Here is a 27,904-nt window from a genome sequence, read left to right as displayed (position 1 = left end):
CGATCGCCCGTACGCAGCGGCGCAAGAGGCCCCCCCCCCCCCGCCAGAGCCCTGCGCTGCCCGGACCAATGAGTTCCGGGCAGCGCTATGGGCTGGATTGGAGGTGTCTGACGTCAGGACGTCGGCTGACGTCCATGACGTCATTCCGATCGTCGCCATGGCGACAGGAGAAGCCAAACAGGGGAGCGCGTTATATACGCGTTCCCCTGTTTGCTATTGATGCCGGCGACGATCGCACTAGAGGGACACATGCGCCCTCTAGTGGTGTTTCATGTAGCTACCACTCTGGTAGCTTTACATGAAACACAAAAAAAAAAAATTAAAAAAAAAAGGATTTTTGCCATTTTGGCAAAAAAAATTAACCGCCAGGAGGGTTAAGGTGCAGCCCATCCCTGCTGTAGAACCTGTAGCCGACTGCAAAGTCTGTCCAGTTCTCCAGGAACCCAAACCCTTCCTTCCTACACCAATTTCTCAGCCACTTATTTAACTCCCTAAGCTCCCTCTGTCTCTCAGATGTAGCGCGTGGCACTGGCAGTATTTCAGAGAACACCACCTTGGAGGTCCTTGCTTTAAGTTTATCTCCAAGTACCTGAAAATCATTTTTGAGGACCTTCCATCTCCCACTAACTTTGTCATTGGTGCCAATGTGTACCATGACAGCCGGGTCTTCCCCAGCCCCACCCAGTAATCTGTCAATTCTTTCCGCTACATGCCGAACCCGAGCACCCGGGAGGCAACAGACTGTACGACATTCACGGTTTCTTCGACAGATTACCCTATCTGTGCGCCTAATAATTGAATCCCCTACCACCAGTACCTGTCTAGCCTTAGCTGCACTCCTATTCCCTTTCTCGTTACAGCAGTCTGCCCCTTGGTTGCTAAAGAGCACATCCTGCTGCAGCATTGCTACTCCTGAATCATCCTCCCCAATATTACGCAAACAAGCATACTTATTAGTGAGGGACAACTCGGGACTAGCCTCCCTGCCACTTTTTCCCCTACCCCTTCTAACTGTGACCCAACTAGCGGCTACCTCTGCTTCTTGCTCCGGCTGTACTCCACCCTCCTCATCTTCAACGGTTCCATCCAGTGTCTGGATCGTGAGATCCAAGCTCTTCTCCATGTTGTGTATGCTTCTCAGTGTTGCGAGATGCTTATTTAGCTCTGCGACTTCCGCCTCTAACTGAGCAACACGCACACACCCAGGGCAACAGTAAACACCCTCAATCCGCTGATCAAGGCATGCATACATGTTGCAGGATGTACACTGTACAGCATAGTCCAACATGATGACTATTGTGTGGGGAAATTTTATTTAAAGTAAACTGTGGCGGTAAAAGTTGAAACGGGAGAGGGAGTGAAGTTCGGGAGTGAGTGCAGCTGGGGTGGAAGAAGGGGAGGGGTGGAGGGGGAGTGAGTGAAGTTGGGGTGGAGGAGGGGGAGTGAGTAAGGTTGGGGTGGAAGAGGGGGAGGGGTGGAGGGGGAGTGAGTGAAGTTGGAGTGGAGGAGGGGGAGTGAGTGTACACACACACACACTGTACACACACACACACACACACACACACACACACACTGTACACACACACACACTGTACACACACCTACACAAACACACTGTACACACACACACACACTGTACACACACACACTGTACACACACACTGTACACACACACACACACAGACTGTACACACACACACTGTACACACACACAGACTGTACACACACACACTGTACACGTACACACACTGTACACGTACACACACACACACACACACACTGTATACACACACACACACAGACTGTACACACACAGACTGTACACACACAGACTGTACACACACACACACACACACACACACACTGTACACACATACACACACTGTATACACACACACACACACACTGTACACACATACACACACTGTACACACACACACACACACTGTACACACACACACAGTACACACACACAGTACACACACACACACACACAGTACACACACAGTACACACACACACACACACTGTATACACACACACACACACACAGACTGTACACACATACACACACTGTATACACACACACACACACACACACACACAGACTGTACACACACACACACACACACACTGTACACACATACACACACTGTACACACACACACAGTACACACACACACACACTGTACACACACACACAGTACACACACACACACACACTGTACACACACCTACACACTGTACACACACACTGTACACACACCTACACACACACACACTATACACACACACACACCTACACTGTACACACACACACACCTACACTGTACACACACACACACACACACACACACACACACACACTGTACATACACACATCTACACACTGTACACACACACACACTGTACACACACTGTACACACACTGTACACGTACACACACACACACTGTACACACACACTGTACACACACCTACACACACTGTACACACACTGTACACACACTGTACACACACTGTACACACACTGTACACACACACACACTGTACACACACACACTGTACACACACACACTATACACACACACACACACTGTACACACACACACACACACACACTGTACACACACACACACACACACACTGTACACACACACACACACTGTACACACACACACACTGTACACACACACACACACACGCTGTACACACACACACACACACACTGTACACACACACACACACACACACACACACTGTACACACACACACACACTGTACACACACACACACACACACACTGTACACACACACTCTATACACACGCACACACACTGTACACACACACTCTATACACACGCACACACACTGTACACACACACACTGTACACACACACACTGTACACACACACACACACTGTACACACACACTGTACACACACACACACAGTACACACACACACACACACACTGTACACACACACACACACACACTATACACACACACACTATACACACACACACTATACACACACACTATACACACACACACACACACACTATACACACACTGTACACACACACACACACACACACACACTGTACACACACACACACTGCAGTACAACAATCAACCCTCCTCTGACTGGAATCTGATCAGAGAGGGATCTGTTCCTTTCACACTTTACACACTGAAAACCGGCCAACATTGGAATTCGAACAATCGGACACTTGGTGCTTTACCGGCAGATTTGAGCAATCTGATCGGTTGGTCGCACCCTCCGTCATTGGGGCAATCACTGCATACCCTCAGTAGCAGGAAGTGCAGTGATCGGCCCAATGACAGACCTGAGGTCCCACTGACCATCAGCTCTCCAATTAAGAAGGGAGCAGTGAGTGGCAGTGATTGGCGGTCTGCGGCAGCGCCCCTCGCCTGATTGGTAGATGGCTCCCCAAAGCTGTTGCGGCTACTTCCTTAGATCGGACAACTGACAGCCGATCTCCCATGACTGTACCTGAGAGCGTGATAGGAGCGTGATACACAGCAGCAGGAGGGACAGCTTCAGCACCAGGCCGACATTCCACAGGTAGTTTGCTGCAGGAAAGAGAAAATACTGATCACTAATGTAACACTGGCAAGTAATGTAAAGGTGGGTACACATCAGGAGATTTAGCGGTCCAATCAGTAGAAGAAAGTCAGTGTAGCAACAAGCATGTCCGATTGGTGATTTGACTGAGTTTGGTCTGAAATCGGTTGAATTTATCGATCGAGCAAGCTGGAAAGTGTCAGTCTGAGGTGGTCAATCGGGTGCGCTGACGAGTGCGATGGACCATCAGCCACTGTCCTCCCAAATGTTAATGTCCCCCCCCCCCCCCCCCGCGTGCCGACTGGACTGTAATTCTGCTCTGGTAGTCATCAGTATCAGGCAGCAGTTATCACTCGCCCGTACACGCCTGCGTTTCCTGCACAGATCCCATTGCATTGTGGCCCCTCCCCCCCGGTGGTACACGCCCCCCACATGGTGGTGGTCTGTGTGACGGCGGCGCTCGGGGCAGACAGCAGAAAGGTCACGACATCAGGACAGGTGAGATCGCAATACACGGGTGCGGTGGGGGTACATTCGTTACCGTCTCCGGAAATTTCACCGCAGGGTGAAGCTGAAAGAAAGCTCACCCCCTGCCTGCATAAACTCCTGCCCGGCAGTGATTACTATTCACCGTCTGAGATCTACCAACTCAGGGGAGACATGTGATTTTGGCACTGGCTATTGCCGGCGGCCAAATAACCTTTTCTTCAAACCTATTTGTGCGGCGCCCAAAAGTAGCAACGCAGTGCTAGTGCTGAAATAATCCGTACAACACTGCGCCAACATCAGCTACCCCGTACCCGGGGGGGGGGGGGGGCTTCCAGACATTGTACACTTGGGAGAGGCCAGAATCTACAGCGTCACAAGGATGATTCCTGATCCATTTTATCCTGAAATGTATCGGAAACCGGTCTGCAGTGTATGGACAGCCAACAGCTCTCTCTCCAATCAGATTGGATCAGACTCGAGATCTGTCTTTTGGCTGATCTGCTCAGACATTAGCAGATCTATGGGCACCTGAATACTGAATGGTCAGTCAGTGAGATGGGCGGAGGTGTCTCTCTCTGTAAAGATGAACACACATCCCTCCATTTTCCTGATAGTTTGACCATTTTATCACATTGGTGGAGAACTGACCATGCTCCATTCTGCACGATTGATGGAGATTGAGCAGCACCTCGAATCGACCGATTGCCTCAATCGGGCAGGATAAATATCAGTGGATTGTAGAGGAAGTGGCTGCTGGTCACATGATTTTGATGCACACAGAATGGGTCTATAATATCTATATCCTACTGACTGCCTGCAACCGATCTCAAGCTCAATATTGATCCCTTTCTCCGTCGGTAGCAGATCGGACATGCTGGAGAATATGGATCTAAATACTGGCTATTGTTCCGTGTGCATCTTCCATTAATCTTCAATCGATATCGAATCGGAAGAAAGATTGGAAATCTGATCGGAAGTTGAAAAAATTGCATCCGTGTGTACATAAGCTTTCTTCTATATCCGATCTGATCACTCGCTCATATAGGGTCTGAGGTGAATATTGCATGTGTGTGTATCGGGCTTAAGGATACAAACACAACATAAAAACCACTGAGTGTACTGGGGGACGGCTGGGAGCGACTGGATCATTATATGAAATATCCCAACATGTTTTCTGTAGATTACAGATATAGGAAGCCCTCTGCCTATATGATTCCATAGTCCCTCTTATTAGCAGAGCCCCCCCATGTCACAGTGTGGAGAGATCTGTCACTTCATCCCACAGATAATGATCTCGTCAGGGGATATTATTACCATTTGCTTTCTTCTGGGTGATCTGAGGCCACAGCGCCATCGATGCATAGATGACCATGAACCAGAACGAGACCAACGGAACAAAGTAATAGAACTGGTACGGGCGATCCATAACGATGCACAGGACAACCACCAGGAAGTTCAAGCGGAACATCACCTGCAAGAGAACGTCGTGTTAACAGACTGCACACTGACACACTAACTGCATGACACACACTGCACACTGACATGATGACTGCACACTGACACTAACTACACACTGACTGCACAGCTGGGAGCGGCGCGTACATGAGGTCACATGGTAGGCGTGTAATCGCTGCAAGCTATGGGAGCGGCATTGCTGGAGTTGAGTTGCCGGCTGCCGTACACACGCCTGTATGTCATCCTCTTGCTTAAAGAATAGCTTAGCACAAAAAAATAAATAAAAATAGAACAGGGAGCAGTCATGTGTAGTGGGCTTTCCTCATGCCCACCTCAGCATGAGAAATATATAATGAATATATACAGTGGAGGAAATAATTATTTGCCCCTCACTGATTTTGTAAGTTTGTCCAATGACAAAGAAATGAAAAGTCTCAGAACAGTATCATTTCAATGGTAGGTTTATTTTAACAGGGGCAGATAGCACATCAAAAGGAAAATCGAAAAAATAACCTTAAATAAAAGATAGCAACTGATTTGCATTTCATTGAGTGAAATAAGTTTTTGAACCCCTACCAACCATTAAGAGTTCTGGCTCCCACAGAGTGGTTAGACACTTCTACTCAATTAGTCACCCTCATTAAAGCCAATGGGTACCGGTTAAAAAAAGAAAAAGTCAGATACTCACCTAAGGAGAGGGAAGGCTCGGTCCTAATGAGCCTTCCCTCTCCTCTCCCGGTGCCCTCGGTGCTGCGCTGGCTCCCCCGTTCGCGTCCTCCGGCGCAGGAACTTCGGAGGTATTCGGGAGCACTCTGGCTTCCGAAGACGGGCCACTCCATACTACGTACGCGCGAGCGCGTCATAGAGGGCACTCGCACATGCGTAGTATGGAGCGGCCACGTCATCGGGAGCCCGAGTGCTCCCGAAGGCTTCCGAAAGGTCCCTTCGGCATGCAGGAGTGGCAGTATTTGACCGAACTGGTCGAATACTGCCACGGGGGATCCTGCGCGGGACCGGGCACCGGGAGAGGAGAGGGAAGGCTCATTAGGACCGAGCCTTCCCTCTCCTTAGGTGAGTATCTGACTTTTTCTTTTTTTAACCGGTAAACATTCACTTTAAGGACACCTGTATTAATTAGTCACCTGTATAAAAGACACCTGTCCACAGAATCAATCAATCAAGCAGACTCCAAACTCTCCAACATGGGAAAGACCAAAGAGCTGTCCAAGGATGTCAGAGACAAAATTGTAGACCTGCACAAGGCTGGAATGGGCTACAAAACCATTAGCAAGAAGCTGGGAGAGAAGGTGACAACTGTTGGTGCGATGGTTCGAAAATGGAAGGAGCACAAAATGACCATCAATCGACCTCGCTCTGGGGCTCCACGCAAGATCTCACCTCGTGGGGTGTCAATGGTTCTGAGAAAGGTGAAAAAGCATCCTAGAACTACACGGGAGGAGTTAGTGAATGACCTCAAATTAGCAGGGACCACAGTCACCAAGAAAACCATTGGAAACACATTACACCGCAATGGATTAAAATCCTGCAGGGCTCGCAAGGTCCCCCTGCTCAAGAAGGCACATGTGCAGGCCCGTCTGAAGTTTGCCAATGAACACCTGAATGATTCTGTGAGTGACTGGGAGAAGGTGCTGTGGTCTGATGAGACCAAAATAGAGCTCTTTGGCATTAACTCAACTCGCTGTGTTTGGATGAAGAAAAATGCTGCCTATGACCCCCAAAACACCGTCCCCACCGTCAAGCATGGGGGTGGAAACATTTTGCTTTGGGGGTGTTTTTCTGCTAAAGGCACAGGACAACTTAATCGCATTAACGAGAAAATGGACGGAGCCATGTATCGTGAAATCCTGAACGACAACCTCCTTCCCTCTGCCAGGAAACTGAAAATGGGTCGTGGATGGGTGTTCCAGCATGACAATGACCCAAAACATACAGCAAAGGCAACAAAGGAGTGGCTCAAGAAGAAGCACATTAAGGTCATGGAGTGGCCTAGTCAGTCTCCGGACCTTAATCCAATAGAAAACCTATGGAGGGAGCTCAAGCTCAGAGTTGCACAGAGACAGCCTCGAAACCTTAGGGATTTAGAGATGATCTGCAAAGAGGAGTGGACCAACATTCCTCCTAAAATGTGTGCAAACTTGGTCATCAATTACAAGAAACGTTTGACCTCTGTGCTTGCAAACAAGGGTTTTTCCACTAAGTATTAAGTCTTTTATTGTTAGAGGGTTCAAAAACTTATTTCACTCAATGAAATGCAAATCAGTTGCTATCATTTTTTCGATTTTCCTTTTGATGTGCTATCTGCCACTGTTAAAATAAACCTACCACTGAAATGATACTGTTCTGAGACTTTTCATTTCTTTGTCATTGGACAAACTTACAAAATCAGTGAGGGGTCAAATAATTATTTCCTCCACTGTATATATATATATATATATATATATATATATATATATATATATATATATATATATATATATATATATATATATATATATATATATATATATATATATATATATATATATATATATATATACACACACATCTGTGCATTATTATGCAGCCCCACCCCTGTGATGACACAGCCTAAGCTGTTTAGCTATGTGGAGTTCTCCTCCCAGAGAATTCTGGTAGACCAAATATATTTTGTACTGGCTTCAGAACTCTCAGTGAGCAAACGTTCAGCAAAGCTCCACCTGTATGTAATGTAAATCGGGGTGAGGAAATATTTTACAATGGCTGTCACAATACGGATGACAGTTACAGGCCTGACATCCACCCGGCAGGAATGTTCAGAGCGATCCCCCCCCCCCTCCCCCGACATACCTGAGCGACGCGGTACAGTCCGAAGTCTCCCTTCAGCCAGAAGTAGAACAAGTGTCCGTAGCCCGTCTGGAAGAGATACGCTGCCACCAGGACCCGCACATGCATGTACACCGGCAGGAACTGGGGGAGAGAGGAGCGTGTTAGGAGAATGCTCATCAGGAGCTCCTGCTTATCCAGCAGGATCTGCCGCCTCCATATACCTCTAACCACAGGTTCTCTTTACAGCCTCCACATTTTCCTAGCCACAGGTCCTCTCCACAGCCTCCCTATTCCCCAACCACAGGTCCTCTTTACAGCCTCCCTATCCCCAACCACAGGTCCTCTTTACAGCCTCCATATCCCCCTAACCACAGGTCCTCTTTACAGCCTCCCTATTCCCAAACCACAGGTCCTCTTTACAGCCTCCCTATTCCCCAACCACAGGTCCTCTTTACAGCCTCCCTATTCCCCAACCACAGGTCCTCTTTACAGCCTCCCTATTCCCCAACCACAGGTCCTCTTTACAGCCTCCCTATTCCCCAACCACAGGTCCTCTTTACAGCCTCCCTATTCCCCAACCACAGGTCCTCTTTACAGCCTCCCTATTCCCCAACCACAGGTCCTCTTTACAGCCTCCATATCCTCCCTAACCACAGGTCCTCTTTACAGCCTTCCTGTCCCCTAACCACAGGTCCTCTTTACAGCTTCCATATCCCCTAACCACAGGTCCTCTTTACAGCTTCCATATCCCCTAACCACAGGTCCTCTTTACAGCCTCCATATCCCCTAACCACAGGTCCACTTTACAGCCTCCCTATACCCCTAACCACAGGTCCACTTTACAGCCTCCCTATACCCCTAACCACAGGTCCTCTTTACAGCCTCCCTATACCCCTAACCACAGGTCCTCTTCACAGCCTCCATACCCCCTAACCACAGGTCCTCTTTACAGTCTCCATATCCCCTAACCACAGGTAGAGATGGCTCAGACCTCAAACGCAAACTTCCGCAAAAGTATGTGTTCGCACGCACCATGCGAACAGCAATAGACTTCAATATGGAGGCGAACTTTGAAAAATACAAACTGTTTCTGGCCACAAAAGTGATGGAAAAGATGTTTCAAGGGGTCCAACACCTGGAGGGGGACGATGACTACAAGATGAAAAAACTTTTTTTTTTTTCAAAAAGACCTTATAGTTTTTGAGAAAATAGATTTTTAAAATGCTTCTTCTGACTGTGGGAAAATTAAACGCCCGCCGACTTTAGCGGTTAATTTTTCCTCTTATACCCACTGTCCCTATTTACATACGCTGCAATTTTGGTGTTTATAACATGTAATGGGGCTTAGCTATAAACCGTTAAAGTCAGCGCCATTAAAAATGCGAACACAAACTTTTTTGAAAAAAATTTGCGTTTCGTGGCGAACGCAAACCACTGAGATTCGTGCAAACAAGTTCGCCAGCGAACCGTTTGGGCCATCTCTAACCACAGATCCTCTTTACAGCCTCCATATCCCCCTAACCACAGGTCCTCTTTACAGCCTCCATATAACCACAGGTCCTCTTTATTCCATATCTCCCTAACCACAGGGCCTCTTTACAGCCTCCATATCCCCCTAACCACAGGTCCTCTTTACAGCCTCCATATCCCCCTAACCACAGGTCCTCTTTACTCCATATCTCCCTAACCACAGGTCCTCTTTACTCCATATCCCCCTAACCACAGGTCCTCTTTACTCCATATCTCCCTAACCACAGGTCCTCTTTACTCCATATCCCCCTAACCACAGGTCCTCTTTACAAACATGTCATCATTCTGGTCTGGGCAGATAGTGGACGGTTCTTCTGGTTGAGTTACAAGAACAAATCTATAAAACTGCCCACAAAACAAACATCATTCACATAAAAGTGCAAGGCCAGGAGGCGGAGCTTATGTGTGTCATCAATCCACAAGCCACGCCTACATCCATCTCACCTGGAGTGTTACTTATTGTTCGGTTATAAAGCGAGAGAGCAGCCAATCACATAGGGCTGTATGAGAAACAGCAATTTCCATACCAGCGTTATCCACCCTTGTGTATTTTTACAAAAAATGTCCAATAAACCCCGCCTTCAGCGCAAGCAGAGGTACCCTTTAAACTGATTGATTGCTGTAGGCTCGCACACTGTACACATGGTTTGGATAAAAGAAGAGTTATCCTTTAATCTGCCGTCTGATTGGCTTCCATAGACTCCTCCTCTGGTATACTTACAGAGCTGGCTCCGGAGATGTGATAGATGAGAATAACCAGCTGCATCCAGCCCTTCCATTCATCCGTCTGATCCCTGTTCAGCAGCTTCGTCTGCAACACAAAAACACAGGTGAGACGCCAACCAATCCCACGCTTCCTGACCGCCAACCAATCCCACGCTTCCTGACCGCTAAGCAATCCCACGCTTCCTGACCACCAACCAATCCCACGCTTCCTGAACGCCAACCAATCCCATGCTTCCTGACGAGCACAGCCAATCCCACTCTTCCTGACCGCCAACCAATCCCACGCTTCCTGACGAGCACAGCCAATCCCACGCTTCCTGACCACCAACCAATCCCACGCTTCCTGACCGCCAACCAATCCCATGCTTCCTGACGAGCACAGCCAATCCCACGCTTCCTGACGGCCAGCCAATCCCACGCTTCCCGACGGCCAACCAATCCCACGCTTCCTGACCGCCAACCAATCCCACGCTTCCTGACCGCCAACCAACCCCACTCTTCCTGACCGCCAACCAATCCCACGCTTCCTGACCGCCAACCAACCCCACCCTTCCTGACCACCAATCAATCCCACGCTTCCTGACGGCCAGCCAATCCCACGCTTCCTGCTGGCCAGCCAATCCCACGCTTCCTGACGGCCAGCCAATCCCACGCTTCCTGACCGCAAACCAACCCCACGCTTCCTGACCGCCAACCAACCCCACGCTTCCTGACCACCAATCAATCTCACGCTTCCTGACCACCAATCAATCCCACGCTTCCTGACGAGCACAGCCAATCCCACGCTTCCTGACCGCCAACCAATCCCACGCTTCCTGACCGCCAACCAACCCCACTCTTCCTAACCACCAACCAACCCCACGCTTCCTGACTGCCAACCAACCCCACGCTTCCTGACTGCCAACCAACCCCACGCTTCCTGACCACCAATCAATCTCACGCTTCCTGACCACCAATCATTCCCACGCTTCCTGACCACCAATCAATCCCACGCTTCCTGACGAGCACAGCCAATCCCACGCTTCCTGAGCGCCAACCAATCCCACGCTTCCTGACCATTAGCCAACCCCACGCTTTCTGAGCGCCAACCAATCCCACTCTTCCTGACCATTAGCCAATCCCATGCTTCCTGACCGCTAACCAATCCCACGCTTCCTGACCACCAACCAATCCCACGCTTCCTGACCACCAACCAATCCCACGCTTCCTGACCGCTAACCAATCCCAAACATCCTGACCGCCAGCCAATCCCACGCTTTTTCACCAACAGCCAATCCCACACTTCCTGACCGCTAACCAATCCCACGCTTCCTGACCATTAGCCAATCCCACGCTTCCTGACCTCCAACCAATCCCAAGCTTCCTGACCGCCAGCCAATCCCAAACTTCCTTACAGCCAACCAATCCCATGCTTCCTGACCGCCAACCAATCCCATGCTTCCTGACCGCCAACCAATCCAACACTTCCTGACCACCGCCAACCAATCCCACGCTTCCTCACTGCCAAACAAACCCACGCTGCCAACCAATCCCACGCTTACTGAAAGCAAACCAATCCCAGGCTTCCTGAGCGCCAACTAATCCTACGCTTCCTGAGCGCCAACCAATCCCACGCTTCCTGACCGCCAGCCAATCCCACGCTTTCTGACCGCCAGCCAATTCGACACTTCCTGACCGCCAGCCAATCCCACGCTTCCTGAGCAACAACCAATCCCACGCTTCCTAACCGCCAGCCAATCCCACGCTTCCTGACCGCCAGCCAATCCCACGCTTCCTGAGCGCCAACCAATCGCACGCTTCCTGACCATTAGCCAATCCCACGCTTCCTGACGGCCAGCCAATCCCACGCTTCCTGACCGCAAACCAACCCCACGCTTCCTGACCGCCAACCAACCCCACGCTTCCTGACCACCAATCAATCTCACGCTTCCTGACCACCAATCAATCCCACGCTTCCTGACGAGCACAGCCAATCCCACGCTTCCTGACCGCCAACCAATCCCACGCTTCCTGACCGCCAACCAACCCCACTCTTCCTGACCACCAACCAACCCCACGCTTCCTGACTGCCAACCAACCCCACGCTTCCTGACTGCCAACCAACCCCACGCTTCCTGACCACCAATCAATCTCACGCTTCCTGACCACCAATCATTCCCACGCTTCCTGACCACCAATCAATCCCACGCTTCCTGACGAGCACAGCCAATCCCACGCTTCCTGAGCGCCAACCAATCCCACGCTTCCTGACCATTAGCCAACCCCACGCTTTCTGAGCGCCAACCAATCCCACTCTTCCTGACCATTAGCCAATCCCATGCTTCCTGACCGCTAACCAATCCCACGCTTCCTGACCACCAACCAATCCCACGCTTCCTGACCACCAACCAATCCCACGCTTCCTGACCGCTAACCAATCCCAAACATCCTGACCGCCAGCCAATCCCACGCTTTTTCACCAACAGCCAATCCCACACTTCCTGACCGCTAACCAATCCCACGCTTCCTGACCATTAGCCAATCCCACGCTTCCTGACCTCCAACCAATCCCAAGCTTCCTGACCGCCAGCCAATCCCATGCTTCCTGACCGCCAACCAATCCCATGCTTCCTGACCGCCAACCAATCCAACACTTCCTGACCACCGCCAACCAATCCCACGCTTCCTCACTGCCAAACAAACCCACGCTGCCAACCAATCCCACGCTTACTGAAAGCAAACCAATCCCAGGCTTCCTGAGCGCCAACTAATCCTACGCTTCCTGAGCGCCAACCAATCCCACGCTTCCTGACCGCCAGCCAATCCCACGCTTTCTGACCGCCAGCCAATTCGACACTTCCTGACCGCCAGCCAATCCCACGCTTCCTGAGCAACAACCAATCCCACGCTTCCTAACCGCCAGCCAATCCCACGCTTCCTTACCGCCAGCCAATCCCACGCTTCCTGAGCGCCAACCAATCGCACGCTTCCTGACCATTAGCCAATCCCATGCTTCCTGACCGCTAACCAATCCCACGCTTCCTGACCACCAACCAATCCCACGCTTCCTAAACACCAACCAGTCCCACGCTTCCTAAACACCAACCAGTCCCACGCTTCCTGACCATTAACCAATCCCAAACATCCTGACCGCCAGCCAATCCCACGCTTTTTCACCAACAGCCAATCCCACACTTCCTGACCGCTAACCAATCCCATGCTTCCTGACCATTAGCCAATCCCACGCTTCCTGACCTCCAACCAATCCCAAGCTTCCTGACCGCCAGCCAATCCCACGCTTCCTGACTTCGAACCAATCCCACGCTTCCTGACCATTAGCTAATCCCACGCTTCCTGACCTCCAACCAATCCCAAGCTTCCTGACCGCCAGCCAATCCCACGCTTCCTGACCGCCAGCCAATCCCACGCTTCCTGACCTCCAACCAATCCCACGCTTCCTGAACGCCTGCCAATCCTACGCTTCCTGACTGCCAGCCAATCCCACGCTTCTTGAGCACCAACCAATCCCACGCTTCCTGAGCGCCAACCAATCCCACGCTTCCGGAGCGCAAACCAATCCCATGCTTCCGGAGCGCCAACCAATCCCACGCTTCCGGAGCGCCAACCAATCCCACGCTTCCTGAGCGCCTGCCAATCCCACGCTTCCTGAGCGCCTGCCAATCCCACGCTTCCTGAGCGCCTGCCAATCCCACGCTTCCTGAACGCCTGCCAATCCCACGCTTCCTGAACGCCTGCCAATCCCACGTTTCCTGAACGCCTGCCAATCCCATGCTTCCTGACCGCCAGCCAATCCCACGCATCCTGAGCGGCAACCAATCCCACGCTTCTTGACCGCTAACCAATCCCACACTTCCTGACCGCCAACCAATCCCACGCTTCCTGACCGCCAACCAATCCCACGCTTCCTGACCGCCAACCAATCCCACGCTTCCTGACCGCCAACCAATCCCACGCTTCCTGACGAGCACAGCCAATCCCACGCTTCCTGACGAGCACAGCCAATCCCACGCTTCCTGACCACCAACCAATCCCACGCTTCCTGACGAGCACAGCCAATCCCACACTTCCTGACCACCAACCAATCCCAAGCTTCCTGACCGCCAACCAATCCCACGCTTCCTGACCGCCAACCAATCCCACGCTTCCTGACCGCCAACCAATCCCACGCTTCCTGACCGCCAACCAATCCCACGCTTCCTGACCGCCAACCAATCCCACGCTTCCTGACGAGCACAGCCAATCCCACGCTTCCTGACCACCAACCAATCCCACGCTTCCTGACCACCAACCAATCCCACGCTTCCTGACCGCCAACCAATCCCATGCTTCCTGACGAGCACAGCCAATCCCACGCTCCCTGACCGCCAACCAATCCCACGCTTCCTGACGAGCACAGCCAATCCCACGCTTCCTGACGGCCAGCCAATCCCACGCTTCCTGACGGCCAGCCAATCCCACGCTTCCTGACCGCCAACCAACCCCACGCTTCCTGACCACCAACGAATCCCATGCTTCCTGACCGCCAACCAATCCCACACTTCCTGACCACCGCCAACCAATCCCACGCTTTCTCACTGCCAAACAAACCCATGCTGCCAACCAATCCCACGCTTCCTGAAAGCAAACCAATCCCAGGCTTCCTGAGTGCCAACCAATCCGACGCTTCCTGAGCGCCAACCAATCCCACGCTTCCTGACCGCCAGCCAATCCCACGCTTTCTGACCGCAAACCAATCCCACTCTTCCTGACCATTAGCCAACCCCACGCTTCCTGAGCGCCAACCAATCCCACTCTTCCTGAACATTAGCCAATCCCATGCTTCCTGACCGCCAACCAATCCCACGCTTCCTGAGCACCAACCAATCCCACTCTTCCTGACCATTAGCCAATCCCATGCTTCCTGACCGCTAACCAATCCCACGCTTCCTGACCACCAACCAATCCCACGCTTCCTGACCACCAACCAATCCCACGCTTCCTGACCACCAACCAATCCCACGCTTCCTGACCGCTAACCAATCCCAAACATCCTGACCGCCAGCCAATCCCACGCTTTTTCATCAACAGCCAATCCCACGCTTCCTGACCGCTAACCAATCCCACGCTTCTTGGCCATTAGCCAATCCCACGCTTCCTAACCTCCAACCAATCCCAAGCTTCCTGACCGCCAGCCAATCCCACGCTTCCTGACCTCCAACCAATCCCACGCTTCCTGAACGCCTGCCAATCCTACGCTTCCTGACTGCCAGCCAATCCCACGCTTCTTAAGCGCCAACCAATCCCACGCTTCCTGAGCGCCAACCAATCCCACGCTTCCTGAGCGCCAACCAATCCCACGCTTCCTGAGCGCCAACCAATCCCACGCTTCCTGAACGCCTGCCAATCCCACGCTTCCTGAACGCCTGCCAATCCCATGTTTCCTGACCGCCAACCAATCCCACGCTTCCTGACCGCCAACCAATCCCACGCTTCCTGACTCCCAGCCAATCCCACGCTTCCTGACCCCCAGCCAATCCCACGCTTCCTGACCGCCGCCAGCCAATCCCATGCTTCCTGACCGTCAACAAATCTCACGCTTCCTGACCACTAACCGATCCCACGCTTCCCGACCGCCAACCGATCCCAAACTTCCTGACCGCCAGCCAATCCCATGCTTCCTGACCGCCAGCCGATCCCACGCTTCCTGACCGCCAGCTGATCCCACGCTTCCTGACGAGCACAGCCAATCCCACATCTCCTGATCACCAACCAATCCCACGCTTCCTGACCGCAAACCAATCCCACGCTTCCTGACCACCAACCAATCCCACGCTTCCTGACGAGCACAGCCAATCCCACGCTTCCTCACCACCAACCAATCCCACGCTTCCTGACCGCTAACCAATCCCAAACATTCTGACCGCCAGCCAATCCCACGCTTTTTCACCAGCAGCCAATCCCACGCTTCCTGACCGCTAAGCAATCCCACGCTTCCTGACCACCAACCAATCCCACGCTTCCTGAACGCCAACCAATCCCATGCTTCCTGACGAGCACAGCCAATCCCACTCTTCCTGACCGCCAACCAATCCCACGCTTCCTGACGAGCACAGCCAATCCCACGCTTCCTGACCACCAACCAATCCCACGCTTCCTGACCGCCAACCAATCCCATGCTTCCTGACGAGCACAGCCAATCCCACGCTTCCTGACGGCCAGCCAATCCCACGCTTCCCGACGGCCAACCAATCCCACGCTTCCTGACCGCCAACCAATCCCACGCTTCCTGACCGCCAACCAACCCCACGCTTCCTGACCGCCAACCAACCCCACCCTTCCTGACCACCAATCAATCCCACGCTTCCTGACGGCCAGCCAATCCCACGCTTCCTGACGGCCAGCCAATCCCACGCTTCCCGACGGCCAACCAATCCCACGCTTCCTGACCGCCAACCAATCCCACGCTTCCTGACCGCCAACCAACCCCACGCTTCCTGACCGCCAACCAACCCCACCCTTCCTGACCACCAATCAATCCCACGCTTCCTGACGGCCAGCCAATCCCACGCTTCCTGACGGCCAGCCAATCCCACGCTTCCTGACGGCCAGCCAATCCCACGCTTCCTGACCGCAAACCAACCCCACGCTTCCTGACCGCCAACCAACCCCACGCTTCCTGACCACCAATCAATCTCACGCTTCCTGACCACCAATCAATCCCACGCTTCCTGACGAGCACAGCCAATCCCACGCTTCCTGACCGCCAACCAATCCCACGCTTCCTGACCGCCAACCAACCCCACTCTTCCTGACCACCAACCAACCCCACGCTTCCTGACTGCCAACCAACCCCACGCTTCCTGACTGCCAACCAACCCCACGCTTCCTGACCACCAATCAATCTCACGCTTCCTGACCACCAATCATTCCCACGCTTCCTGACCACCAATCAATCCCACGCTTCCTGAGCGCCAACCAATCCCACGCTTCCTGACCATTAGCCAACCCCACGCTTTCTGAGCGCCAACCAATCCCACTCTTCCTGACCATTAGCCAATCCCATGCTTCCTGACCGCTAACCAATCCCACGCTTCCTGACCACCAACCAATCCCACGCTTCCTGACCACCAACCAATCCCACGCTTCCTGACCGCTAACCAATCCCAAACATCCTGACCGCCAGCCAATCCCACGCTTTTTCACCAACAGCCAATCCCACACTTCCTGACCGCTAACCAATCCCACGCTTCCTGACCATTAGCCAATCCCACGCTTCCTGACCTCCAACCAATCCCAAGCTTCCTGACCGCCAGCCAATCCCAAACTTCCTTACAGCCAACCAATCCCATGCTTCCTGACCGCCAACCAATCCCATGCTTCCTGACCGCCAACCAATCCAACACTTCCTGACCACCGCCAACCAATCCCACGCTTCCTCACTGCCAAACAAACCCACGCTGCCAACCAATCCCACGCTTACTGAAAGCAAACCAATCCCAGGCTTCCTGAGCGCCAACTAATCCTACGCTTCCTGAGCGCCAACCAATCCCACGCTTCCTGACCGCCAGCCAATCCCACGCTTTCTGACCGCCAGCCAATTCGACACTTCCTGACCGCCAGCCAATCCCACGCTTCCTGAGCAACAACCAATCCCACGCTTCCTAACCGCCAGCCAATCCCACGCTTCCTGACCGCCAGCCAATCCCACGCTTCCTGAGCGCCAACCAATCGCACGCTTCCTGACCATTAGCCAATCCCACGCTTCCTGACGGCCAGCCAATCCCACGCTTCCTGACCGCAAACCAACCCCACGCTTCCTGACCGCCAACCAACCCCACGCTTCCTGACCACCAATCAATCTCACGCTTCCTGACCACCAATCAATCCCACGCTTCCTGACGAGCACAGCCAATCCCACGCTTCCTGACCGCCAACCAATCCCACGCTTCCTGACCGCCAACCAACCCCACTCTTCCTGACCACCAACCAACCCCACGCTTCCTGACTGCCAACCAACCCCACGCTTCCTGACTGCCAACCAACCCCACGCTTCCTGACCACCAATCAATCTCACGCTTCCTGACCACCAATCATTCCCACGCTTCCTGACCACCAATCAATCCCACGCTTCCTGACGAGCACAGCCAATCCCACGCTTCCTGAGCGCCAACCAATCCCACGCTTCCTGACCATTAGCCAACCCCACGCTTTCTGAGCGCCAACCAATCCCACTCTTCCTGACCATTAGCCAATCCCATGCTTCCTGACCGCTAACCAATCCCACGCTTCCTGACCACCAACCAATCCCACGCTTCCTGACCACCAACCAATCCCACGCTTCCTGACCGCTAACCAATCCCAAACATCCTGACCGCCAGCCAATCCCACGCTTTTTCACCAACAGCCAATCCCACACTTCCTGACCGCTAACCAATCCCACGCTTCCTGACCATTAGCCAATCCCACGCTTCCTGACCTCCAACCAATCCCAAGCTTCCTGACCGCCAGCCAATCCCAAACTTCCTTACAGCCAACCAATCCCATGCTTCCTGACCGCCAACCAATCCCATGCTTCCTGACCGCCAACCAATCCAACACTTCCTGACCACCGCCAACCAATCCCACGCTTCCTCACTGCCAAACAAACCCACGCTGCCAACCAATCCCACGCTTACTGAAAGCAAACCAATCCCAGGCTTCCTGAGCGCCAACTAATCCTACGCTTCCTGAGCGCCAACCAATCCCACGCTTCCTGACCGCCAGCCAATCCCACGCTTTCTGACCGCCAGCCAATTCGACACTTCCTGACCGCCAGCCAATCCCACGCTTCCTGAGCAACAACCAATCCCACGCTTCCTAACCGCCAGCCAATCCCACGCTTCCTTACCGCCAGCCAATCCCACGCTTCCTGAGCGCCAACCAATCGCACGCTTCCTGACCATTAGCCAATCCCATGCTTCCTGACCGCTAACCAATCCCACGCTTCCTGACCACCAACCAATCCCACGCTTCCTAAACACCAACCAGTCCCACGCTTCCTAAACACCAACCAGTCCCACGCTTCCTGACCATTAACCAATCCCAAACATCCTGACCGCCAGCCAATCCCACGCTTTTTCACCAACAGCCAATCCCACACTTCCTGACCGCTAACCAATCCCATGCTTCCTGACCATTAGCCAATCCCACGCTTCCTGACCTCCAACCAATCCCAAGCTTCCTGACCGCCAGCCAATCCCACGCTTCCTGACTTCGAACCAATCCCACGCTTCCTGACCATTAGCTAATCCCACGCTTCCTGACCTCCAACCAATCCCAAGCTTCCTGACCGCCAGCCAATCCCACGCTTCCTGACCGCCAGCCAATCCCACGCTTCCTGACCTCCAACCAATCCCACGCTTCCTGAACGCCTGCCAATCCTACGCTTCCTGACTGCCAGCCAATCCCACGCTTCTTGAGCACCAACCAATCCCACGCTTCCTGAGCGCCAACCAATCCCACGCTTCCGGAGCGCAAACCAATCCCATGCTTCCGGAGCGCCAACCAATCCCACGCTTCCGGAGCGCCAACCAATCCCACGCTTCCTGAGCGCCTGCCAATCCCACGCTTCCTGAGCGCCTGCCAATCCCACGCTTCCTGAGCGCCTGCCAATCCCACGCTTCCTGAACGCCTGCCAATCCCACGCTTCCTGAACGCCTGCCAATCCCACGTTTCCTGAACGCCTGCCAATCCCATGCTTCCTGACCGCCAGCCAATCCCACGCATCCTGAGCGGCAACCAATCCCACGCTTCTTGACCGCTAACCAATCCCACGCTTCCTGACCGCCAACCAATCCCACGCTTCCTGACCGCCAACCAATCCCACGCTTCCTGACGAGCACAGCCAATCCCACGCTTCCTGACGAGCACAGCCAATCCCACGCTTCCTGACCACCAACCAATCCCACGCTTCCTGACGAGCACAGCCAATCCCACACTTCCTGACCACCAACCAATCCCAAGCTTCCTGACCGCCAACCAATCCCACGCTTCCTGACCGCCAACCAATCCCACGCTTCCTGACCGCCAACCAATCCCACGCTTCCTGACCGCCAACCAATCCCACGCTTCCTGACCGCCAACCAATCCCACGCTTCCTGACCGCCAACCAATCCCACGCTTCCTGACGAGCACAGCCAATCCCACGCTTCCTGACCACCAACCAATCCCACGCTTCCTGACCACCAACCAATCCCACGCTTCCTGACCGCCAACCAATCCCATGCTTCCTGACGAGCACAGCCAATCCCACGCTCCCTGACCGCCAACCAATCCCACGCTTCCTGACGAGCACAGCCAATCCCACGCTTCCTGACGGCCAGCCAATCCCACGCTTCCTGACGGCCAGCCAATCCCACGCTTCCTGACCGCCAACCAACCCCACGCTTCCTGACCACCAACGAATCCCATGCTTCCTGACCGCCAACCAATCCCACACTTCCTGACCACCGCCAACCAATCCCACGCTTTCTCACTGCCAAACAAACCCATGCTGCCAACCAATCCCACGCTTCCTGAAAGCAAACCAATCCCAGGCTTCCTGAGTGCCAACCAATCCGACGCTTCCTGAGCGCCAACCAATCCCACGCTTCCTGACCGCCAGCCAATCCCACGCTTTCTGACCGCAAACCAATCCCACTCTTCCTGACCATTAGCCAACCCCACGCTTCCTGAGCGCCAACCAATCCCACTCTTCCTGAACATTAGCCAATCCCATGCTTCCTGACCGCCAACCAATCCCACGCTTCCTGAGCACCAACCAATCCCACTCTTCCTGACCATTAGCCAATCCCATGCTTCCTGACCGCTAACCAATCCCACGCTTCCTGACCACCAACCAATCCCACGCTTCCTGACCACCAACCAATCCCACGCTTCCTGACCGCTAACCAATCCCAAACATCCTGACCGCCAGCCAATCCCACGCTTTTTCATCAACAGCCAATCCCACGCTTCCTGACCGCTAACCAACCCCACGCTTCTTGGCCATTAGCCAATCCCACGCTTCCTAACCTCCAACCAATCCCAAGCTTCCTGACCGCCAGCCAATCCCACGCTTCCTGACCTCCAACCAATCCCACGCTTCCTGAACGCCTGCCAATCCTACGCTTCCTGACTGCCAGCCAATCCCACGCTTCTTAAGCGCCAACCAATCCCACGCTTCCTGAGCGCCAACCAATCCCACGCTTCCTGAGCGCCAACCAATCCCACGCTTCCTGAGCGCCAACCAATCCCACGCTTCCTGAACGCCTGCCAATCCCACGCTTCCTGAACGCCTGCCAATCCCACGTTTCCTGACCGCCAACCAATCCCACGCTTCCTGACCGCCAACCAATCACATGCTTCCTGACCGCCAACCAATCCCACGCTTCCTGACTCCCAGCCAATCCCACGCTTCCTGACCCCCAGCCAATCCCACGCTTCCTGACCGCCGCCAGCCAATCCCATGCTTCCTGACCGTCAACAAATCTCACGCTTCCTGACCACTAACCGATCCCACGCTTCCCGACCGCCAACCGATCCCAAACTTCCTGACCGCCAGCCAATCCCACGCTTCCTGACCGCCAGCCGATCCCACGCTTCCTGACCGCCAGCTGATCCCACGCTTCCTGACGAGCACAGCCAATCCCACATCTCCTGATCACCAACCAATCCCACGCTTCCTGACCGCAAACCAATCCCACGCTTCCTGACCGCCAACCAATCCCACGCATCCTGACCTCGAACTAATCCCAAACTTCATTACAGCCAACCAATCCCATGCTTCCTGACCGCCAACCACTCCCACGCTTCCTGACCTCCAACCAATCCCTAACTTCATTACCTCCAACCAATCCCTAACTTCATTACAGCCAACCAATCCCATGCTTCCTGACTATTAGCCAATCCCACGCTTCCTGACCTCCAACCAATCCCAAACTTCATTACAGCCAACCAATCCCATGCTTCCTGACCGCCAACCAATCCCAAACTTCCTGACCGCCAGCCAATCCCACGCTTTTTCACCAACAGCCAATCCCACGCTTCCTGACCGCCAACCAATCCCATGCTTCCTCACGAACAGCCAATCCTATGCTTCCTGACTGCCAGCCAATCCCACGCTTCCTGAACGCCAGCCAATCCCACGCTTCCTGAGCACCAACCAATCCCACGCTTGCGCCAACCAATCCCACGCTTCCTGAGTGCCAACCAATCCCACGCTTCCTGAGCACCAACCAATCCCACACTTCCTGAGCGCCAACCAATCCCACGCTCCCTGAGCGCCAACTAATCCCACGCTTCCTGAGCGCCAACCAATCCCGCGCATCCTGAGTGCCAACCAATCCCGCGCATCCTGAGCGCCAACCAATCCCAAACTTCCTGACCGCTGCTTCCTGACCGCCAACCAATCATACGCTTCCTGACCGCCAACCCCCCCAGCCAATCCCACGCTTCCTGACCGCCGCCAGCCAAACCCACTCTGCCAACCAATCCCACACTTCCTGAGCGCCAACTAATCTCACGTCTCCTGACCATTAGCCAATCCCACGCTTCCTGACCGCTAACCAATCCCACGCTTCCTGAGCTCCAACCAATCCCAAACTTCCTGATCGCCAGCCAATCCCACGCTTCCTGACTGCCAACCAATCCCACACTTCCTGACCATTAGCCAATTCCACACTTCCTGACCGCCAACCAATCTAACGCTTCCTGAGCGCCAACCAATCCCACGCTTCATGACCGCCAGCCAATCCCACGCTTCCTGACCATTAGCCAACCCCACGCTTCCTGAGCGCCAACCAATCCCACTCTTCCTGACCATTAGCCAATCCCATGCTTCCTGACCGCCAACCAATCCCACGCTTCCTGAGCACCAACCAATCCCACTCTTCCTGACCGCCAACCAATCCCACTCTTCCTGACCATTAGCCAATCCCATGCTTCCTGACCGCTAACCAATCCCACGCTTCCTGACCACCAACCAATCCCACGCTTCCTGACCACCAACCAATCCCACGCTTCCTGACCGCCAGCCAATCCCACACTTTTTCACCGCCAGCCAATCCCACGCTTCCTGACCTCCAACCAATCCCACGCTTCCTGAACGCCTGCCAATCCTACGCTTCCTGACTGCCAGCCAATCCCACACTTCTTAAGCGCCAACCAATCTCACGCTTCCTGAGCGCCAACCAATCCCACGCTTACTGAGCGCCAACCAATCCCACGCTTCCTGAGCGCCAACCAATCCCACGCTTCCTGAACGCCTGCCAATCCCACGTTTCCTGACCGCCAACCAATCCCACGCTTCCTGACCGCCAACCAATCACATGCTTCCTGCCCGCCAACCAATCCCACCCTTCCTGACTCCCAGCCAATCCCACGCTTCCTGACCCCCAGCCAATCCCACGCTTCCTGACCGCCGCCAGCCAATCCCATGCTTCCTGACCGTCAACAAATCTCACGCTTCCTGACCGCCAGCCAATCCCACGCTTCCTGACCGCCAGCCGATCCCACGCTTCCCGACCGCCAACCGATCCCAAACTTCCTGACCGCCAGCCAATCCCACGCTTCCTGACCGCCAGCCGATCCCACGCTTCCTGACCGCCAGCTGATCCCCCGCTTCCTGACGAGCACAGCCAATCCCACATCTCCTGATCACCAACCAATCCCACGCTTCCTGACCGCAAACCAATCCCACGCTTCCTGACCGCCAACCAATCCCACGCATCCTGACCTCGAACTAATCCCAAACTTCATTACAGCCAACCAATCCCATGCTTCCTGACCGCCAACCACTCCCACGCTTCCTGACCTCCAACCAATCCCTAACTTCATTACCTCCAACCAATCCCTAACTTCATTACAGCCAACCAATCCCATGCTTCCTGACCGCCAACCAATCCCAAACTTCATTACAGCCAACCAATCCCATGCTTCCTGACCGCCAACCAATCCCAAACTTCCTGACCGCCAGCCAATCCCACGCTTTTTCACCAACAGCCAATCCCACGCTTCCTGACCGCCAACCAATCCCATGCTTCCTCACGAACAGCCAATCCCACGCTTCCTGACTGCCAGCCAATCCCACGCTTCCTGAACGCCAACCAATCCCACGCTTCCTGAGCGCCAACCAATCCCACGCTTCCTGAGCGCCAACCAATCCCACGCTTGCGCCAACCAATCCCACGCTTCCTGAGTGCCAACCAATCCCACGCTTCCTGAGCACCAACCAATCCCACGCTTCCTGAGCGCCAACCAATCCCACGCTCCCTGAGCGCCAACCAATCCCACGCTTCCTGAGCGCCAACCAATCCCAAGCTTCCTGACCGCCAACCAATCATACGCTTTCTGACCGCCAACCCCCCCAGCCAATCCCACGCTTCCTGACCGCCGCCAGCCAAACCCACTCTGCCAACCAATCCCACGCTTCCTGAGCGCCAACTAATCTAAAACGCCAACTAATCTCACGTCTCCTGACCATTAGCCAATCCCACGCTTCCTGACCGCTAACCAATCCCACGCTTCCTGAGCGCCAGCCAATCCCACGCTTTTTCACCAACAGCCAATCCCACACTTCCTGACTGCCAACCAATCCCACGCTTCCTGACCATTAGCCAATTCCACGCTTCCTGACCGCCAACCAATCCCACGCTTCCTGACCTCCAACCAATCCCAAGCTTCCTGACTGCCAGCCAATCCCACACTTCCTGACTGCCAGCCAATCCCACGCTTCCTGAGCGCCAGCCAATCCCACGCTTCCTGAGCACCAGCCAATCCCACGCTTCCTGACCTCCAATCAATCCCACACTTCCTGAGCGCCAACCAATCCCACGCTTCCTGACCACCAGCCAATCCTACGCTTCCTGACCGCCAGCCAATCCCACGCTTCCTGAGCGCCAGCCAATCCCACGCTTCCTGAGCGCCAGCCAATCCCACGCTTCCTGACCTCCAACCAATCCCACACTTCCTGACCTCCAACCAATCCCACGCTTCCTGAGCGCCAACCAATCCCACGCTCCCTGAGTGCCAACCAATCCCACGCTCCCTGACCACCAGCCAATCCCACGCTTTCTGAGCGCCAGCCAATCCCATGCTTCCTGACCTCCAACCAATCCCACACTTCCTGACCTCCAATCCCACACTTCCTGACCTCCAATCCCACACTTCCTGACCTCCAATCTCACACTTCCTGACCTCCAATCCCACACTTCCTGACCTCCAATCCCACACTTCCTGACCTCCAATCCCATACTTCCTGACCTCCAATCCCACACTTCCTGAGCGCCAACCAATCCCACGCTTCCTGACCACCAGCCAATCCTGCGCTTCCTGACCACCAGCCAATCCCACGCTTCCTGAGCGCCAGCCAATCCCACGCTTCCTGACCACCAGCCAATCCCACGCTTCCTGAGCGCCAGCCAATCCCACGCTTTCTGACCACCAGCCAATCCCACGCTTCCTGACCGCCATGCCAATCCCATGCTTCCTGAGCACAAACCAATCCCACGCTTCCTGACTGCCAACCCACCCCACACTTCCATGAGTGCCAACCAATCCCACGCTTCCTGAGCGCCAGCCAATCCCACGCTCCCTGAGTGCCAACCAATCCCATGCTTCCTGACCACCAACCAATCCCACGCTTCCTGACCGCCAACCAATCCCACGCTTCCTGAGCGCCAGCCAATCCCATGCTTCCTGACCACCAACCAATCCCACGCTTCCTGACCGCCAACCAATCCCACGCTCCCTGAGTGCCAACCAATCCCATGCTTCCTGACCGCTAACCAATCCCATGCTTCCTGACGCTAACCAATCCCACGCTTCCTGACCACCAACCAATCCCATGCTTCCTGACCACCAACCAATCCCATGCTTCCTGACCGCTAACCAATCCCACGCTTCCTGAGCGCCAGCCAATCCCACGCTTCCTGACTGCCAACCAATCCCACACTTCCTGACCACCAACCAATCCCATGCTTCCTGACCACCAACCAATCCCATGCTTCCTGACCACCAACCAATCCCACGCTCCCTGAGCGCCAACCAATCCCACGCTTCCTGAGCGCCAACCAATCCCACGCATCCTGAGCGCCAACCAATCCCAAGCTTCCTGACCGCTGCTTCCTGACCACCAACCAATCATACGCTTCCTGACCGCCAACCCCCTTAGCCAATCCCATGCTTCCTGACCGCCGCCAGCCAAACCCACGCTGCCAACCAATCCCACGCTTCCTGAGCGCCAACTAATCTAAAACGCCAACTAATCTCACGTCTCCTGACCATTAGCCAATCCCATGCTTCCTGACCGCTAACCAATCCCACGCTTCCTGAGCTCCAACCAATCCCAAACTTCCTGACCGCCAGCCAATCCCACGCTTTTTCACCAACAGCCAATCCCACGCTTCCTGACTGCCAACCAATCCCACGCTTCCTGACCATTAGCCAATTCCACACTTCCTGACCGCCAACCAATCCCACGCTTCCTGACCTCCAACCAATCCCACGCTTCCTGACTGCCAGCCAATCCCACGCTTCCTGAGCGCCAGCCAATCCCACGCTTCCTGAGCGCCAGCCAATCCCACGCTTCCTGAGCGCCAGCCAATCCCACGCTTCCTGACCTCCAATCAATCCCACACTTCCTGAGCGCCAACCAATCCCACGCTTCCTGACCACCAGCCAATCCTACGCTTCCTGACCACCAGCCAATCCTACGCTTCCTGACCACCAGCCAATCCCACGGTTCCTGACCACCAGCCAATCCCACGCTTCCTGACCTCCAACCAATCCCACGCTTCCTGACTGCCAACCAATCCCACGCTTCCTGACTGCCAACCAATCCCATGCTTCCTGACCACCAACCAATCCCACGCTTCCTGACTGCCAACCAATCCCACGCTTCCTGACTGCCAACCAATCCCATGCTTCCTGACCACCAACCAATCCCATGCTTCCTGACCACCAACCAATCCCATGCTTCCTGACCACCAACCAATCCCACGCTTCCTGACTGCCAACCAATCCCATGCTTCCTGACCACCAACCAATCCCACGCTTCCTGACTGCCAACCAATCCCACGCTTCCTGACTGCCAACCAATCCCATGCTTCCTGACCACCAACCAATCCCATGCTTCCTGACCACCAACCAATCCCACGCTTCCTGACCGCCAACCAATCCCACGCTCCCTGAGTGCCAACCAATCCCATGCTTCCTGACCGCTAACCAATCCCATGCTTCCTGACGCTAACCAATCCCACGCTTCCTGACCACCAACCAATCCCATGCTTCCTGA

General features: G+C 54.2%; 1 protein-coding gene across 1 annotated transcript in view; it reads right to left on the bottom strand.

The window, feature by feature from the left end:
• CASD1 (CAS1 domain containing 1) overlaps positions 1 to 27,904 on the bottom strand; it is a 108,346-nt gene that overhangs the window by 16,335 nt on the left and 64,107 nt on the right. The window contains exons 10-13 of the mRNA XM_068235025.1: positions 10,610 to 10,699; positions 8,380 to 8,499; positions 5,392 to 5,548; positions 3,517 to 3,596 (exon numbers count right to left, since the gene is read on the bottom strand). Coding sequence (XP_068091126.1) covers positions 3,517 to 3,596; positions 5,392 to 5,548; positions 8,380 to 8,499; positions 10,610 to 10,699 — 447 coding nt within the window. The remainder of the gene's footprint in view (positions 1 to 3,516; positions 3,597 to 5,391; positions 5,549 to 8,379; positions 8,500 to 10,609; positions 10,700 to 27,904) is intronic.

The sequence above is a fragment of the Hyperolius riggenbachi genome, chromosome 5 (assembly GCF_040937935.1).
Source record: "Hyperolius riggenbachi isolate aHypRig1 chromosome 5, aHypRig1.pri, whole genome shotgun sequence".
Lineage (NCBI taxonomy): Eukaryota > Metazoa > Chordata > Amphibia > Anura > Hyperoliidae > Hyperolius > Hyperolius riggenbachi.
Note: the sequence above shows the minus strand (reverse complement) of the source record. Positions and strands in the feature narration are given on the sequence as shown.